General features: G+C 32.3%; 3 protein-coding genes and 1 pseudogene across 3 annotated transcripts; 2 read left to right on the top strand and 2 right to left on the bottom strand.

Moving 5' to 3' along the window:
- Positions 1 to 6,408: 6,408 nt before the first annotated feature.
- On the top strand, positions 6,409 to 8,220 carry LOC104760313 (senescence-specific cysteine protease SAG12-like). The gene is made up of 3 exons (XM_010483217.3): positions 6,409 to 7,015; positions 7,191 to 7,451; positions 7,707 to 8,220. Exons 1-3 carry the CDS (start codon positions 6,574 to 6,576, stop codon positions 8,030 to 8,032), a joined length of 1,029 nt encoding a protein of 342 aa, XP_010481519.2. The 5' UTR covers positions 6,409 to 6,573; the 3' UTR covers positions 8,033 to 8,220.
- A 504-nt stretch (positions 8,221 to 8,724) lies between these two features.
- LOC104760312 (ubiquitin-like modifier-activating enzyme atg7) lies at positions 8,725 to 11,936 on the top strand. Its single transcript, XM_010483216.3, has 11 exons — positions 8,725 to 8,991; positions 9,147 to 9,358; positions 9,448 to 9,694; positions 9,786 to 9,880; positions 9,963 to 10,258; positions 10,343 to 10,487; positions 10,573 to 10,911; positions 10,999 to 11,160; positions 11,258 to 11,373; positions 11,447 to 11,609; positions 11,695 to 11,936. The coding sequence occupies exons 1-11, from the start codon at positions 8,853 to 8,855 to the stop codon at positions 11,866 to 11,868; spliced, it is 2,088 nt and encodes a 695-aa protein (XP_010481518.2). The 5' UTR covers positions 8,725 to 8,852; the 3' UTR covers positions 11,869 to 11,936.
- A 129-nt stretch (positions 11,937 to 12,065) lies between these two features.
- On the bottom strand, positions 12,066 to 12,383 carry LOC104760311 (protein RALF-like 18 pseudogene; annotated as a pseudogene).
- A 2,297-nt stretch (positions 12,384 to 14,680) lies between these two features.
- Positions 14,681 to 16,732, bottom strand: LOC147921389 (uncharacterized). Its single transcript, XM_087497659.1, has 4 exons — positions 16,654 to 16,732; positions 16,103 to 16,195; positions 15,317 to 15,667; positions 14,681 to 15,177 (listed from the first exon to the last, which is right to left on the bottom strand). The coding sequence occupies exons 1-4, from the start codon at positions 16,730 to 16,732 to the stop codon at positions 14,681 to 14,683; spliced, it is 1,020 nt and encodes a 339-aa protein (XP_087353785.1).
- Positions 16,733 to 18,428: the final 1,696 nt, after the last annotated feature.

Here is an 18,428-nt window from a genome sequence, read left to right as displayed (position 1 = left end):
TTGGAAAGCAATCAATGTGCATTCAGTATTGGGCTTGTGGTGTTGCGTTGGTGAGAAACGAACCTTGTTGTTGGGGGGCAAGTATCTAAGACGGAGCCCCTTTGCCTACATTCGGATTTAAAAGCATTGTTGTGGGCCATTGAGCGGATACGTGCTGCAGGGATCGCTTGTAAATATTTCGAGACTGATTTTGCTGAGTTAATTACTATAGTGCAGTCCCCTGAAGATTAGCCGTCCTTCTCCAACCTGCTCGATGAGTTTAACTCGCTGGAGTCCTTCCCACTATTCTCCATCTCTTGGATCCCGCGGACAGATTGTCTTGTTTGTGCTTCGCGTTCTCTTATCTCTGAAGATTCTTTTGTAAACATATTCCCTTCGGCTTGGGAAACTAACCGAAGTATTTCTGTTTAATTTATTGTTTGGTTAAAAAAATAATAATAATAATTAGATACACTTTTAGTTAAAGAAAATAGTCGTAGATGAGTTCAAAATTTTTAAAATTAAATTAAATTTAACAAAAAATATATATTTAATTATTTTTGTAAGTAAAAACAATGTATAAAAGTAAAGAGATAAACTTTTAGCTATAGAAAATAGTTTTTTTTGCTATAATATACTAATGTATATCCATCTACAAATGTATTATCTACATTACCACTAAAAGTGTATTTGTACACACAAATACTCTTTAGTCTTTTCTACTACCAACAAATTGTCTTTATGAACACATTAAATCTATACTACTAAATGGAGAGCACACTTAGGGATAAAAAAAACAAATAACATGACATATATTCATGTTGCCAAATGATATGTCTATATTTTGCATCTCCTTAGCATGCATTTTTCATACATTTAGCTAGGATAACTAGTCATTTTGCATCATTTTAGAACCTCTTTTATACACTTTGCATGTTTAGGAAGTTTTTGCATCATCCTTGCATGCATTGTGCATTTCGAAGTATTTCAGGTGTTTAGGAGACGTCGGAGACGCACACAATCGAGCTACTCTCAACCTACACAATCGAGCCACTCTCAACCTCCACAATCGAGCCACTCTCGACCTAAGCAATCGAGCCACTCTCAGGGCACCAGTCGGACCACTCAATCGAGCCATCACTCAAGTCACCGGTCTAGGGATTCAGCTTTTGACGTCTTCATCAAAGTTGTAGCGAATTGAGTCATCTTTCCAATTCCGTTTATTTTAAGCCAATCGGAGGTGTGGTTCAAGAGTTATCATCGTTTTAGTAGATGCGTATACACCCAGCTCGAACTACCTTCACCGACCATGCTCGAGCCATTTTCACTTGCACGGCTCGACCCACTCCTACTCACACCAATCGAGTCACTGGACGCACACGGACGAAATCACGCATGCCAGGAAGACGCTCCGTCTAACACGCTTCAGGAGACTCTCGAACCGACGCTTTATCTTGTCGTTTTAAGTTTTAGGGATTCACACGTTTTTACTATATATACATTTTGTTAAGTCTTGGTTTAGGACATCTTATCTTTTATTCTCGTATTGTTTTCTTTCCCAGAAGGTTTTGACGCTAGCCACCAAAAAAACATTCTCAGAACTTGTATTCCGACACCTTTGAGTTTATTCAGTATTTTCATTTGGTTTCTTTTACAAGTTGTTCTTTACTTTTTAATCTATCTAAGAATGCTTGTTTCAATATTTTCTGAGTTTGTATTGTTGATGATGATTTTTGGATCTGAGTAGTGTAGTAGTTCTTGAGGATGAGATAGAATAGGTGGAGGATCTTAGGACGTAGAGTGTTTAAGCTTTGATTTTTATGATTCCCTTCTGGACTAGTGTTAGAAATGCTAGTTTCTCTCTGATTAATTGGGACTAGGTTCGAGACATTTCCACACCCAAAAGGTGTTTGATGAAATGTCTGACCAACTAGTGCCATAGACTTACGTTCCTAGCCTAAGAGATTAGTTGTCTAGGGTGTTTGTTGACATGAACGAACTTGTTTGTCATGCCTGCTCAACCATGTTTCTCTAGCGATAGCTGGGTATGGAAATGGTTGAGTCTGAGTAGCTTTTACCAAGAGATTGGATTAGCTAAGTTGAGATGTTCGTTGTCTAGGGATAGATTACTTGTGGTATGTTTAACACTTTGTAGACTAGGAGACTTCACCGACATCAATTACTCCCATCCTTAGGACCTCTTTCTTCCTGATATTTATTACATTCCTAAGACTGTTTCGTGTCTTGCCTTTTAGTTCATGCTTAAACTCATTTTCTATTTTCATTCATTTTCGTTTCCTGTCATACATTCGCATTTCTAGTTCTAGAACACATTTCCGTTTTGAATTCTGATCATTCTAGAACTGTTAGACAAACACTCTTTTATATTGGCTTAACTTGTGATTCCTTGATTGCATCTTGAGTGATAGTAAAGTTTCCCAACTGGATTGACACCTTAAGTACTACAACTGCATAAGGTTAATTGAACCTGCTAGGATAGACACACGAAAATCCTAGTATCACTAAACAGACCAATTTGCCTACATAATCAAAAAAAAAATTAAACTTCCCTAAAACAATGGTAACAATTATTAAAAAAAAAAATGATTGACTCTTTTTCGTATCTGGTTATAAAGAATGATGCTTAAATTTCAGATCTAATTTTAGATATGGTTATAACCCATAAATAAATAATTTCGAATATATTGTTTTGCAAATAATTTTCTAAATTCAATATTAAACATTTATTGTTTTCTAAAAACAGTTAGTCGTGTGTTAAATTCGATTCAAATTATTCCAGTATTTTAAGAAACTATATTAACTATAAATGATACATTATATTTTATGAAATTATATTCAGTATAAATAATAAATTCAAATATTTTAGGAAACTATATTAGTGATTAAGTATAAGAGATCTCAATCTTTAACAAATATTCTAATAACTAAAGTTAGAGATTGTTGCCAAAAAAAAAATAGTTAAAGATTTATACATTTTTTTCAAAACATGATTACAAATTAAAACATGACATTAAATCTCATTTAAAATGATAACTTAAATTGATGAGAGATGCTAATTAGTTGAAATTAATAAATATTTTGTAAAATATAAAAAATAAATTTTAAATATATATAGCCATACAAAAACGAAAACTCTATAATTATATTAAAACATATATCATCAATTTTGTTATCTTTCTAATATATAAAATTGAAAAGAGTAATAAGAATAAAAAATATGGAAAGATGTTTTGAGTCTTTCTCATATCTTTATCAGTTTGAATTACCTAAAAATGGAAAATTGATAATATTAGCATAATTTAATCATTAATTACAGAAATCATGTATATCTACAAATAATTTTTTTTTGAATTTGGAAACAAACAATAAATATATTTTGACAAACAATTAAGATATTGAATGGTGATATCAAATATTTAAAATTGTTGGACACACTTCTTCTCCTTATTAATAAACGCAAATCTATTTGGGGGCTTATGGGGTTTCAACATATTTTTATGTAAATAAATGATTTTTTTGTAGGCTAACAAGCTCACTTTTTTTACTTTAATTTATTTAGGATAGGAAGAAAAATTAATAACTTCTTTTTCTTATTTTCAGTATTCTAATGTTAGATATATATATATATATATATATATATATATATATATATATATTTGTGATAAATACTGTCAAAAAACTTTTGTTGTTGGTTTATGTTTGGTAAGTTTTTTGTTTTAAAGTTTCATACACAAAATAAAATTTGTATGATTCTTATATATCATTTAATCATATTGCAAAAAGATCAATTTGATGTTTAACTAAATCAACACCAAACAATCAGAAAGTTTCATTTAAAATAATTAATTACAAAGTTATATTTTAATGTTATAAGTAGATTAGTATATGCAATTCCAGATAATATTATTCTCTTCTGTTTTTTATTTTAATATTTTAATTTTTATACACTTGCAGAAAATTTAAGAGAATCAAAAGAATACAAATGTAATCCTAGCTACATCTGATACTATTTAAATATTTTTTTTAATTAAAATGTATAAGTAGCTTTGGGGTAAAATTTGCATATCTACTAAATAGATCAAATAAAAATATTACTCAATAATTGGTGTAATTAATCATATACATTTTTATTGAGATATATGTAATTTTGCAACAGGTCAGAACATGTAAACAATATATATTTATACTATATACTCGCTTATATATCACACTCATTATAAATCTAATGTATAGGGAAGATCGGATACGAGACGGGAACAAGTAGTAATTTAAAAAAAAAATAAAAACATTATATAAACTATATTTCATAGAAAAAGAACAAAAAATAAATATATCAAGATGGGATTATAAAATTACGATAGTTAAATTAAATTTCATGTGAATCCAAAATTTATGGTGAAGCGGTTATTATTTCAAACGGTTAGAAATTTGATAAAGGTAAACTAATATAAGTTTATGTTATAAATGCTATACCAAATAATAATATTTACAAATAAAATGTTATGTGGATGCGAATCTTTTACCTACTTTCTTATTTGTTAGATTAAAATTTACAATCTCAAATTGATAAAATATTATTAAAATTACGGTTATAATATAAAAAACATGACATGCCGGTATATGGGATGAGACGGGTTCCCGAAACAGACATAAACGTATGTGCGGGTCCAATCCCTAGTAACCTATTATATGTCTCTTCACTTTAACATTTTTATAGTTACAAAACGCATACGTTAATTTTACATACTTCCTTCTTATATATTACAATTTCAGTCTTTTTGAATAAATTATTTAATTGATGGAAATAATATGAGAGGATCTATTTTTATTTTTTATTTTTTACTTCAACGATCTTTTTCTTTATGTAAAGGTGAGTATTTAAATTTTTTTAGAAACAATAATAATTGTATAATTTTCACAATCATTTTTTTCTCATCATTGAATCATTTTTTATCTTATATAAAAAGTAATCATTTTTTCTTGTAAAATTAGCAACTTAAAAATAAAATAAGTAAACAATATTATAATTTCAAATTTTATGATAAATATATATATATAGATAATTTCCTTATAATGATCTTTTCTAAATTTTAAAGCTGTTTAAATTTTATAATTATTTTATAATTCTGTATTACTATTTTTAAAACTGTTAAGAACAAAACTTTTGTTTTTCATTTGGAAGTTTACAAAAGCTTTTCTTATAAAGATTTTAATTAAAATTAGGTTTTCTTTTTTTCTATTTTATTTTTGTATAAAACTTTTTTATAGTAGATTTTGAATTTTTACATCTGAATAATACAATTGACACGTGTAACTTTGACTTTAAACTTTATATAATAAAATATATACTATTATTTTTTTTTTTTCTTTTTTCTATTATCCCTAATAATATATTTATTTAAAGAGATTCAAATATATGAAATTAGTGGAAAACATCATTGAACAGGAAACTTTTAGCAAATCAAATCGTTTATCTACAAAAGAATACTTAGCGTAATGAAGTTTACTTGTTGTGTGTGACTATGAATGATTCGATGATTTGATGGAAATTAGTAGATTTTTGTCGACTCTTTTTTCTTCTTCTTTTCTTACTTTGATTAATTAAGCTTTTAACTTGCACGAATGGTTCTCTTGTAAGACCGGAATCCTTGAATTCAAATTACTTAATTGTAAAAAGACAAAAATAAAGATTCCATGTTTTTGATGAGATTAGTGATTTTGATCCATGAAAGGTACCCACGTACTACTGTACGTAACTAATAAAGAGTAACAACGTAAGTAGTCTACGTTTAAGAAATACGACTATTATATATAGTTACGTTATAGGTCTGGATAAGAAAACCGGAATCAAAAAATAGAACTGAAATCGATTCAAAAAAATAGACCCAAATCCGAACACAAAATTTTGGATTTATTAACACTCTTTTATCCGAAAATCTGAACCTGAATTCGAACCTGAAAATAATAAAAATATATATTATTAATTTAGAATGTGAATACTAGATATTTTTAATCAATATCTGAAGTAATATCCAAAATTTCAAAATTTTATAGGAAATTCCGTAAATAAAACTTATATTTTCGTTTTAAATAATAGTCACGATAAATAATATGGTTTTTTAAATATTAATTTAAAAGTCTTTGTAAAATTTAAAATTATATGCGTCAAATAAGTGTTTATATATGGGCCCGTTTGTTTCGTGTACTACGTCAAGATACACAAACTAACATAGTCTGTACGCAAAACTTCAACATATATCTCTGAACACGGAAATGAACATAGTGTAACTAAAAATATAAATCCAAGCAGAGTTAAGTGAACAAATTAAAACTTGACTTCAGTTTGATACTGTACAGAAAAAATAAACTACGTAATAAACATCAACCATCAGTTAGTTATGTATAAATGTATGAGATCATTACTTCTAAACCAAAAATGCTTTGATTTGGATCGGTCACTACATGTGAAGATTACCAATTACATCCAATCTTTTTTTCACTATAAAACCCCATCTCAATACCCTTTTGGAATAATCAAACTAGTACCAAGAATCATTTTACTTTCCTAAAGCAATGGCTTTTAAACTGATGCAAATATGTTTATTGGTCTCTCTAATTCTATCAATATGGTTTTCCATCGCTCTTTCTCGTCCACTCGAAAATGAACTCATCATGCAAAAGAGGCACATCGAGTGGATGACTAAACACGGCCGCGTTTACGCGGATATGAAGGAGAAAAACAATCGCTACGTTGTGTTCAAAAGCAACGTTGAACGTATTGAACTCTTGAACAGCATGTCTGCCGGTAGACCGTTCAAACTTGCGGTAAATCAGTTTGCTGATTTAACCAATGACGAGTTCCGTTCAACGTACACTGGTTATAAAGGACTCTCGACTTTGTCTAGCCTAGGCCAAACGTTTAGGTACCAAAACGTTTCTTCTGGTGGTTTGCCCATCTCTGTTGATTGGAGGACGAAAGGAGCTGTGACCCCTATCAAGGATCAACGCAGTTGCGGTATAAACTAGATCTTTATTCATAATTTTTTTACATCTTTATAATATTTTGCTATGTTTTCATTTTGTTTCATACCATTTTATTGAGATAGTATATGTTGTTACGGGTTATCCAATAGTATATATACATGAAAATATTTATGATGGTGACACTAACGAAGTCATATTTTGTGTAGGATGTTGTTGGGCGTTTTCAGCGGTAGCGGCTATTGAAGGAGCAGCTCAGATAAAGAAAGGCAAACTTATCTCTTTGTCTGAACAACAACTTGTGGACTGCGACACAAACAATTTTGGCTGCGAAGGCGGTTTAATGGACACCGCCTTCGAGCACATAAAGGCGACCGGCGGTTTAACAACTGAATCAAATTATCCTTACAAAGGAGAAGATGGTAGTTGCAATTCCAAAAAGACCAACCCGAAAGCAACTTCTATCACAGGTTTCACTTTTAGCCGAACAGAACCAAAATCTGCTTATAAACAAAATTGGTTTTTCATTTTAACAGCCATAATCAGAAAAACCAAATTAAAAAGTAAAAAATACATTTATATTAATTAAGTCAAGGTAACATAATTTCTTTTTTTTTCATAAAAATAATTAAGTTAAATTTTAATCAAAAAACAAGCCCGAAATTCATTAGCCAAATATGTTGAACTTATTAATCTTGACATGGTTACACATCGTATATACATAGGTTATGAGGATGTTCCCGCTAACGACGAGAACGCACTGATGAAGGCAGTCGCACACCAACCAGTTAGCGTTGGAATTGAAGGAGGTGGTTTTGATTTCCAATTCTACTCGTCTGGTGTGTTCACTGGAGAGTGCACTACGTATCTTGATCACGCAGTGACTGCTATCGGATATGGTGAATCTACGAACGGATCGAAGTATTGGATCATCAAGAACTCTTGGGGAAAAAAGTGGGGAGAGAGTGGATACATGAGGATTCAAAAAGATGTCAAGGATAAAGAAGGACTATGTGGTCTTGCCATGAAAGCTTCTTACCCTACCCTATGATATCAAATCCGGTTCAGTACCCGGTTATGCTTTTAATTGTGTATTTGCGTGTGCGGTTTATGTCTATAAATAATCTGAATTGTTTGTGTAAGAAAAAATTGTATTCAGAATTTCAGATGGTTGTATGCATTTAGTGAAATTGTAATTACGTTTATCATGTGATGCAAAAAGATTTGATAATTTCGAAACATTTCTTTTACATATAAGTCGATAAATTTGGACGGTATTAGCTAGGGGTAATTTGAAGCATATACACAATAAGATTTCACTGAGTGAAATTGAAAAATTGATAAGAAATGAAAGTTTAGATTTTTTCTAATAAACAAAAAATTCAGATATCTAATGGTAAAAATAATATCAGTTATCAGTTTATTTTGTTTTTTGGCAAGTATAGAATACATGCCAGAAAAATAAAATAATGTTTTTATGCATTTGGGATCCAACAATATGAAATTTTGGTAAACATAATTAGGATCTGTATTTTTTACACCCTTGCCCAAAAAAAAAAAAGGATTATGAATGGTTCAATCAAAACAACTAACAATTAAAACTGAGAAGACAGTACAAAACCGAATTTGGTTCGGTTTGGTTTAGTTGGTAGAATCTCAGCCGTTCGATTTATGTTTTGAATTTTTAAAAAGTTAAACCGGTTTTGGTTTGCTTCGATTTAAAGGTGACCCGACCCAGATTGACCCTGTTCCTTACACGACTCCTCTTTCTCTCTTCTCTCCGTCATCGTCGTCTTCGTCTTCTTCTTTCTAACACTTATTGACTCTTCTCATTAGCAAAATTGCAATCTCGCAGAGAAATAAGATCAGCCATGTCTGAGACAGAAGCTTCACCAACCGTTCTTCAATTCGCTCCATTGTACAGTTCCGTCGACGAAGGTTTCTGGCATAGCTTCTCGTCTTTGAAACTCGATAAACTCGGAATCGACGATTCTCCGATTCCAATCACCGGTAAGCACAAATACCCAATTCATCGATTTAATTACATAAATTCTGATGTATTAACTTCTGGGCAAGTTTTTATGATCCGTTTAGGTTAGAGAAACAAAAAAACTTTAATAAATTCAGATTTAGGTTTCCTATGTTTTTAATGTGGAAAATTTCAGGTTTTTATGGACCATGTTCACATCCACAAGTCTCAAATCATCTGACTCTTTTATCAGAGTCATTACCTTTAGATGAACAATCATTGATTGCTAGTACTAGCCATGGAAATAGGAATAAGTGTCCTGTTCCTGGGATTATGTATAACACCAATACCCTCGAAAGCTTCAATAAACTTGACAAACAAAGTCTGCTCAAAGCAGAAGCAAACAAGGTTAATTCAAAAACTTATCTCTGACTTGGTTCTTCTTACCAGTTCTTTTGTGGTGAAGTCTAATCTTATTTTGTTGGTGAAATTTATAGATTTGGGATGATATTCAATCAGGAAAAGCACTTGAGGACCCTGCTGTGTTATCAAGATTCCTCGTTATCTCCTTTGCTGACCTTAAGAAATGGAGTTTCCGTTATTGGTTTGCGTTCCCTGCGCTTGTACTTGATCCTCCTGCAAGTTTGATAGAATTAAAGCCAGCTTCAGAGTATTTTAGTTCTGAAGAGGCGGAGTCAGTATCCGCTGCTTGTAACGAGTGGCGCAACTCAGATTTAACTACTGGTACTCAACATTCTTGTTCTGTTCATGTATTATTCAAATTCAATCAGTAGTAGCTGAAAACTTATGTTACGTATCTGTGTGTTTGCTGTAGATGTTCCATTCTTTTTGGTTTCGGTTTCTTCTGATTCAAAAGCTAGTATCAGACATCTTAAAGACTGGAAAGCATGCCAAGGTGATCATCATAAGGTAGTAAGGTGTAACTAACTCTTCCATATACGTTAGGTACTAGGAAAATAATTCACCTTTACCTATCTCTCTCTCTCTGCAGTTGTTTTTTGGTTTCTATGACCCGTGTCACCTTCCTAATAATCCTGGCTGGCCACTTCGAAATTACTTGGCACTTATACGTGGAAGATGGAACCTCGAGACAGTTTGGTTCTTTTGCTACAGGGAGAGTCGTGGTTTCGCTGACTTGAACCTTTCCCTTGTTGGTCAAGCCTCAGTTACACTTGCATCAGGTGAATCAGCTGAGACTGTACCTAACTCAGTGGGATGGGAGCTTAATAACAAAGGGAAACGAGTACCCCGATCCATTAGCCTTGCTAATTCCATGGACCCAACAAGGTAAGTTTTTTGGTCTGCGTCAATGATTTCATCAAATAAATAGGTATAGTCTGATTAGAGAAACGGTTTCTCGTCTTATCACAGGTTGGCTGTTTCTGCTGTTGATTTAAACTTAAAGTTAATGAGATGGCGTGCATTACCGTCTCTTGACTTAAACTTATTATCCTCTGTCAAATGCCTTCTTCTTGGAGCTGGTACATTGGGCTGTCAAGTTGCTCGCACCCTTATGGTATGTATCGAAGAGAGTGCAAGATCAAACAATCTTACAAAATCACTGATTAATTAAACTCTTCTTTATTTTTTTCTTTCTCTAGGGATGGGGAATCCGCAATATCACCTTTGTTGACTATGGCAAAGTAGCTATGTCTAATCCAGTCAGGCAATCTCTCTACACGTTTGAAGATTGTGGCGAGTTCAAAGCTGTTGCTGCTGTTAAAAGCCTCAAACAGATATTTCCAGCAATGGAATCTAGTGGAGTTGTTGTGGCTATACCGATGCCAGGACATCCGATTTCTAGCCAAGAAGAGGATTCTGTTCTCGCAGATTGTAAACGCCTTAGCGAATTGATTGAATCTCATGATGTCGTGTTCTTGTTAACCGATACAAGAGAAAGCCGGTGGTTACCTTCTCTTCTTTGTGCTAATGCCAATAAGGTAACTAAACTCTGTTCTCTTTCTTTCTATCTTTCTTGCTGGTTAAGTATAAGTATTAACAACAAATCTGCTTGATTTGAATTTCAGATTGCTATAAATGCAGCTTTAGGTTTCGACAGCTACATGGTAATGCGCCATGGCGCTGGCCCGACCTCCTTATCTGATGATATGCAGAATCTTGACATGGATAAGACAAACAAACAGAGACTTGGATGTTACTTTTGCAACGATGTTGTTGCACCTCAGGATGTAAATTCCCTTGGCTTCTTTGGTTTTTATATTTTGTTGTTGTTTTGTGATACCTCTGGTTCAGTTCTGATTCGTCGCTCTTTTCTTATATTTGCAGTCAATGACTGATCGAACTCTAGACCAGCAATGCACTGTTACACGCCCAGGTCTAGCCCCTATTGCAGGAGCTCTTGCCGTTGAGCTCTTAGTTGGAGTCCTACAACACCCACTTGGGTAAGTCTTTTGAAAACCAAATACATTGAGAATTCAATCCTCAGCCTTATCATCTTACATATGTTTAATACAGTATCAATGCAAAAGGCGACAATTCGAGCTTGAGTAATGGAGGAAACAATGATGATTTGCCTCTCGGGATATTACCTCATCAGATTCGAGGCTCAGTTTCTCAGTTCTCACAGATCACGCTGCTTGGCCAAGCCTCCAACAGCTGCACCGCTTGCTCTGAAACCGTAAGTTTTTCCACATGAAAACTTTTCTAGCAGAACCAAGCTCTCGCGAAGCTCATAACGGTTTTTTAACTTTTATTATATTCAGGTGATATCTGAGTATCGAGAGAGAGGAAACAGTTTCATTCTTGAAGCTATTAACCATCCTACATACCTGGAAGATCTAACCGGTTTAACCGAGCTTAAGAAAGCTGCTAATTCATTTAACCTGGACTGGGAAGACGATGATACTGATGATGAAGATGTAGCTGTAGATATGTAAATGTCCATAGACTAATATTGACAAGATGGTTTTCATATGATTCACTTAATCATCATTTTTTTACTACAGTGCAAATTCTAATCATAATTATTAGGTCTCATTTTATCACAATGAGAATTGTGAAATGCGATTGAAAACAAAAAAACTAACTAAAAATAAAATAAAACACAACAAAACTATTCGAATTGTGCATTGTTTTAATTCGTAAAGCGGTGGCATTCTGTAGCGGCAGTGCAACCTCGTCGGTAAGTGTTATCCGGTTGATCAGGTTTACCATCTGGTTTAGCTGGTTTGTTTTGCTTCATTGCATCGTAGTTTATATATCTTGAAGCTTGAAGAATCCTACAGCTCAAATCCAAACTTGATCTCATCTTCTTCATCATGGTGATCTTTTCTTTTTCACTGTTAATGCAATTGACACATTTCACCGGACGAGTTCCGAACACCAACGCTGGAAACAAAGACGCCGAGATGATGACGGCGATGATCATCAAGAACTTCATATCATTCATCATCGAGAATTTAAAGAGTGTAAAATAGAGAGTAGTGTGTTGATTTGTTTACGAGTTAGAGGTTTCTGATTTAAACACTTGGTTAGTCTACATTTTTATTATCGTTCATTTTTTGTAGGTTCATCGAATATTTCAACAAGATTCTTAGTCAGAAAAAAAAAAATTACAACGTCAAATTCATGGAATAAGAAGTTAATACGTCGACCTAAAAGATGAACCTACACAAACAAATTAATAATGATACACTGGACATGCTTTTGCCTCATATTGAAAAGTCAGTCAATTCAAATAATTAATTGGTAAAAAGGTGATTAATGATTTACATTTATCATAGATACATAAACTCAATAATAATGAGTATGTGATAGCGTTTGATACATTGGTTAAATAAACTACTTAGGGGAGTGTTTATAGCAAAACTGAGATTTGGGAAGATGCACTGAAACATGATTAAATTAATTGGAGGGATTTCGAATTTGGTGCAACTTTGAACCAATTTTTTTGGTGATCCAAGATTTTCTATTAATTCATAGAGTGTTTTTTTAAAAAAATTTGGTGACAGAAAAAGTTACTGCTGTTGTAACGTTTCTTTTGTCTTAAGATATTAACGCAAGTTACTGAAACGAAAATTATATTGCTAATTCGAAATTGAGAATGGCGTATCCTTAATTTAATTGGAAGAAGAACTGTAAACTACTCTACGTTTTTTTTAGAATAATGGGGAGAGAGAGGGTTCGACCTCTCGTACTCATGATCACTCACTAGCTATGGGACAAACGGAATAAGTGGTGCGCAGCAAATGAAAGTTATTCTTAAAAAATGAAAACCATGACCAACGTGGAGTGGACTAAATCACACTCGACGGCACCGGAGAGCATTTACGAGTAGTCAAAGAAGCCGCCTCCAACCACAATCCCCGTGCATGAAGTTGTATCCCTAATAGTTACAAGACTATCTCCCACGGGTTAGAAAATCCACGTACAGCAAACCACCACCACTATTTAACACTGAAGATCCCACCGGAGATTGTCTTGGAGCAAACCAATGCCGCGTCAAAACGAAGCAAGCTTTACGGATTCAAAACAGAAGCCGAGAGACAAAACCTTGCAGGCTACCTACAACCAAAAGTAAAGGAGAAGATTGCACCTCGTAGGTTTATAAAAAAAATAATAATAATAATGAATTTAATATTTTACATACCAGGAATTGTTTATTTATAATATATGTTAGACTAAAGATGATATGGTACATGTTAAATTGTTTATTTATATTATTTAATTTCTTTAATATAAGTTAAGTTTATCAATGTCATAACTTTTTTCCTCTCTTATTATTGAGTTTAATAACCTTGTTATTAAATTTTTGTTTAACTTTGGTATTCCCGGATAATCAATAAGTGACCGATCATAACGTCTAAGAAGCAATAATACTTGTAGCTTAGGATGGTTATGGTGATATGTGCGTATTTATGGGTATTTTGTGGCCTCGCACATAATCTTTAAACGTATAAACAAAACAAACATGCTTCTATTAAAAACCAACATCGAAACAGGAAATATGCGTAGATATATTTTTTGGAACATATTTTTTTGTTAACAATCGGACACATACACTTATCATGTATGATTCCTTCTTTGTCTCGATATGCTTTTATTATTGTTTTTAATAAAATGATCAATTTGATTATGTAATGTAATTTCATTATAGACTGATGATATTGTGCATGTTGATTTGATCATATATATTATATATGTATGTTTTCTAATAAATGGTCAATTCAAATTTATCATTAAAGTATGTTTTTATATTAAATAATAAAGTAATAAAGTCATCAGTTTGACAAAAAAGTAGTATTACACAGACATTACATTATACATATATACGGGTTTTATAATACACAATATATAAATTATTTTCTCCTTTTTTTATTTATTTTAGAATGCATATAATACAAGTACAGTTGATAGAATAAATAGTACAATTACAACATAATTAGTTTAATTTACAACATTAGGTAATTTAAATCGACAACATGGGCAGGTATGATGTTCTTGTAGCCACGTAACAACACACTACTCGTCATACACATGTCCACATTGTAATCGTATGAGTGTATTTTCATATTAACTTAGGTGATCTCATATCTTAATGATAAGGCTCACTTTCTCTCCTTTTTTTGCTTCTGTATTGAATTGTGTTCATCTAATTGTTTATTGTCGGTTTGTAAGTTCTATGGAGAGATTAGCTTGATGAGTTTGTTTATTTTCTGTTTCTGAGATTATCGTAGGATGATTATTTGATCAAATTATTAACCGTGTTCCATTACAAAACCCATCTCGTTGACAAATATTACGAATAAGCATGATAGGTGTATTAACTTTAAGATATAATTTATGATGTGGGAATCCTGTTAGATTGATAGTGTTTAAATACTCTACTGGATAATCTATACCAAAATCAGTCCCTTCGTATTCGTTATTACTAACTGAATCTGCACTGATGTACACCTTTGTGTTACCAGGTACCCAATCTAACATAAAATTATTAATTTCATCGACACTATCATTTCTTGGAGTAAGTATAGCTCTTTCTTTCAAATAATTTGGATTGGCATGGTTTTGCTCAAATGCTGGGTAAACATGTTCTGCAATGGCTGAGATACTATCATCTTTAGCTTTTAGTAATAAACCATCATCAACAATTATTTGGTCAACTTCTGAATATTCTTCAAATAAATCATCCACTTTTTTAGCAGTACGGTTACCAACTTCCAAAATCCATTTTGCAAAATCTAATTCTGATTGTTTTAATCGCATATTAACTGATAGAATGAAAACTTGAAAATAATTCCAAAGATATGATCAGTTGATTGAGGCTGCAACACTATCTTGTCTGCTCCCTTTGATGAATAATAGGTAATGTTTGTCGAAAATCACCTCCAAACAGAACTGTTTTGCCACCAAAAGGCTTCATATCAGAATTTGGATCACTACTCATCATTACATCTCTCAAAGATCTATCTAGAGCTTCAAAAGCATATTTATGTGTCATTGGAGTTTCATCCCAAATAATAAGTTCCGTCTCAATAAGTAAATTTGCTAATAAAGTATTTGCTTTGATCTCACACGCAGAATCATCCATTGGAGATAAAGGTATTTTAAATCTTGAATGGGCAGTTCTCCCTCCAGGCAAAAGTAAAGCAGCAATACCGGAAGATGCTACTGGAATAACTATTCGTTCTTTTGAACGCAGGCGATTAATGATAGTGTTGTAAACAAATGTTTTACCTGTTCCACGTGGGCCATACAGAAAGAATAAACCACCTTGTTTATTTTGAACTGAACCAATAATAGCCTCATAAATTTGCCTTTGTTGAGCATTTAATAATGGAAATTGAGACAGGTGCTCAATTTTAAGTTTATCAATGTCATAACTCTTTTCCTCTTTTATCATTGAGTTTGATAATTTTGCTATTAAATTGATGTCTAACTTTGGCATTCCAGAAAAATCAATGAGTGACCGATCATAACGTCTAAGAAGCAACTCAATTTCCATTAAAGTATAACTCTGCATTTCCTCATCACTTAAGTTCAATCTTCTAAAATTAAACAATTTTCTTTGTTCGAAAATTATGTCATCACTTAGATCTTTCTAATGAGCATTCCATAATTTTAAAGGATTTGTAACTTCGCAATGAACTAAAAGCATTGTAAATAAATTACGTAGTTGATTTGCTGTAGCCCATAGAGAGGCTTCTTTCATCGCTTCATGCCACTCTTCATCTCCTTCTAGAAGTCCCATAGCAACACATGCATCTTTAAATGATTTATGAGTTATACTATCAACTGTAAGTATATCTTCGTAACATGTTGGACCTTTTATATAATTTATTATCATATGAAAATAATACAATTCACCAGAAGCAGGATGAACATTCTATATACGGCCAATTGAAGTACCAATTTTCCATTTATTCCAACTGCGAGAACTTTTGTTCCATACATATTTGGTAGGAAACTGAAAACATATGTTAAATTACGAGCTTCAGGATCCTTCTTATTAGTCTCTATTCAACCAGTAAACATGTTTTGTAGATACTTCACATTAGCGGCTATTGTGTCTAGAGAATCATTGTCTCTAAAAATACATTGTTGTTGATTGTGTAAATGAATACTAAGTCTTTGAACAGGCTGATCTTAGTGATGTATTTCAAATTTGAAAATTTGCCATGCTGCTTCACAAGCAGATACATATCTACAGTCAAGATAATTACCTATCTCATTTACTGAATCTGTGTTCTTCTCATCACTTAAATCTTTATCATTTGATTTGCTTTTCTTCTTAATTACCATTGTTGCCTTATCAACTCCTTTAGTAATATATTTAAATAAATATTTAATAGCACTCGTCTTGTTACAAAACTTAACGTTGATATGAGCTTTGTATTTCTTTAATAGTTCTAAGCTGTGAGGAACGACATAGCGGTTATCTAACCTTATATATCCCTTAAGTATAAATCTTGAGATGATATTTCTCCTTCGGTAAATTATATAACCATCTTTATCAACTGAAGAAGAACAACAAAACTGACGTAGATATCTTTTACTGCAAACTCCAAATTGCATACAAGAATTAGTAGGTCGATCTAGACCACATGGTCCGTGAATCATGTGTTGTTCTACCAATTTATATCCATCTGAATCACTATTCGCATCATGTAATTCAGCAGATACAAATTTTTCAATTTCTTCAGATGTTGGATTTTTAAGATCTGCCTTTAACCAAATAAGTATATGTCCGTGCGGGAGTCCACGTTTTTGGAATTCAATAGTATAAACACCTATAAAAAAGAAGACAATAAATTAACAAAAATAGAAACATAATAAATAGAATAAAAAGTTAAAGTTATATACCTCCATTGGTTGGTTCAAAAAATATTTTTTTTTCGATATCATTAACAAGTTGTTTTAATTTTATATGAAATACTCGTGATTCAACATCAGGTCTAGCATTTCCTGATGAATCACCAGTTAAATATAAGAACTCAATAATCTCTTCCCATTTTGGGTTTGCAGTCATTGTAATAAACAAATCTGGGTTTCTATAACATCGACAAAGAGCCATAGCATCTTGATATTTTTCAGTCATGTATTTTGGACTGCCTGTATGGGAAGATGGCAACACTATACGCTTTCCAATACTTCGTGCATCATTGTCACCTCTTGTTACAACATCTCTAACATTATTATATATATCAGCTCTTATTGTTTTTTGATTTAATCTTATCCTTTGTAGACGGTATGATTCTATTGTTGTATAAGCATCTACTATAAATTGATGAAAAAATCTCCCACTTTTAACTATAGCCGGAAATACACACGACCGTGAATGTATAAGGTGCATGTAATATTCTCTCATTGATATAAATTCTCTTTGTCCTTTTTCAGCTGAAGTACATTTATATCGTATACCTTCGTAAAATCCAATTTCACCATATGGAAATAATAAAGGATATTGCAAAGTCATAGAAAGGGGATGTGTACTCCAAATTCGTTGTAAACTTCCAGATTTCAGTTGTAAAATTATGTCTCTCTCTCCCATTGTGGAACTAAAGCCACCAACAACTAAAGCAGCTATTTCATTTGTCGAAGGCAACTCATACTGTCTTTTATTTTTTATCATATCCAATTAGATGAATTTGAAAATCTTCTTCACCAGTATTCTCATACCTATCTCTTGCTTTTCTAAATATTTTTGCTTGAACATTAAATTCATCAACCATTTGTATTAGCAATAATATTGTTTGTTCATCAAGCTCATCAGCTTCATCTCGATTCATCACTGCAAGTCGATTTTTTAACTCATTTGCTGTATCAAATATATACATTTGAGAGAATTTAGGATCATCTCCTTCACCTGGCAATAAGGATCCTATTCTATGATAATTTTCTCCATGTATCTTAAAACAGTACAATCCATATGTGTTTTGGACCGAGTAATCAATTTTTGCACCCATAGAAGTGAAAGCAAGAATATAGTTATAAGCTC

Source organism: Camelina sativa, chromosome 18 (assembly GCF_030686135.1).
Source record: "Camelina sativa cultivar CO46 ecotype springtype chromosome 18, ASM3068613v1".
NCBI classification, from domain to species: domain Eukaryota; kingdom Viridiplantae; phylum Streptophyta; class Magnoliopsida; order Brassicales; family Brassicaceae; genus Camelina; species Camelina sativa.
The sequence above is the reverse complement of the archived record's forward strand: the minus strand, read 5'-3'. Positions and strand labels throughout refer to the sequence as shown.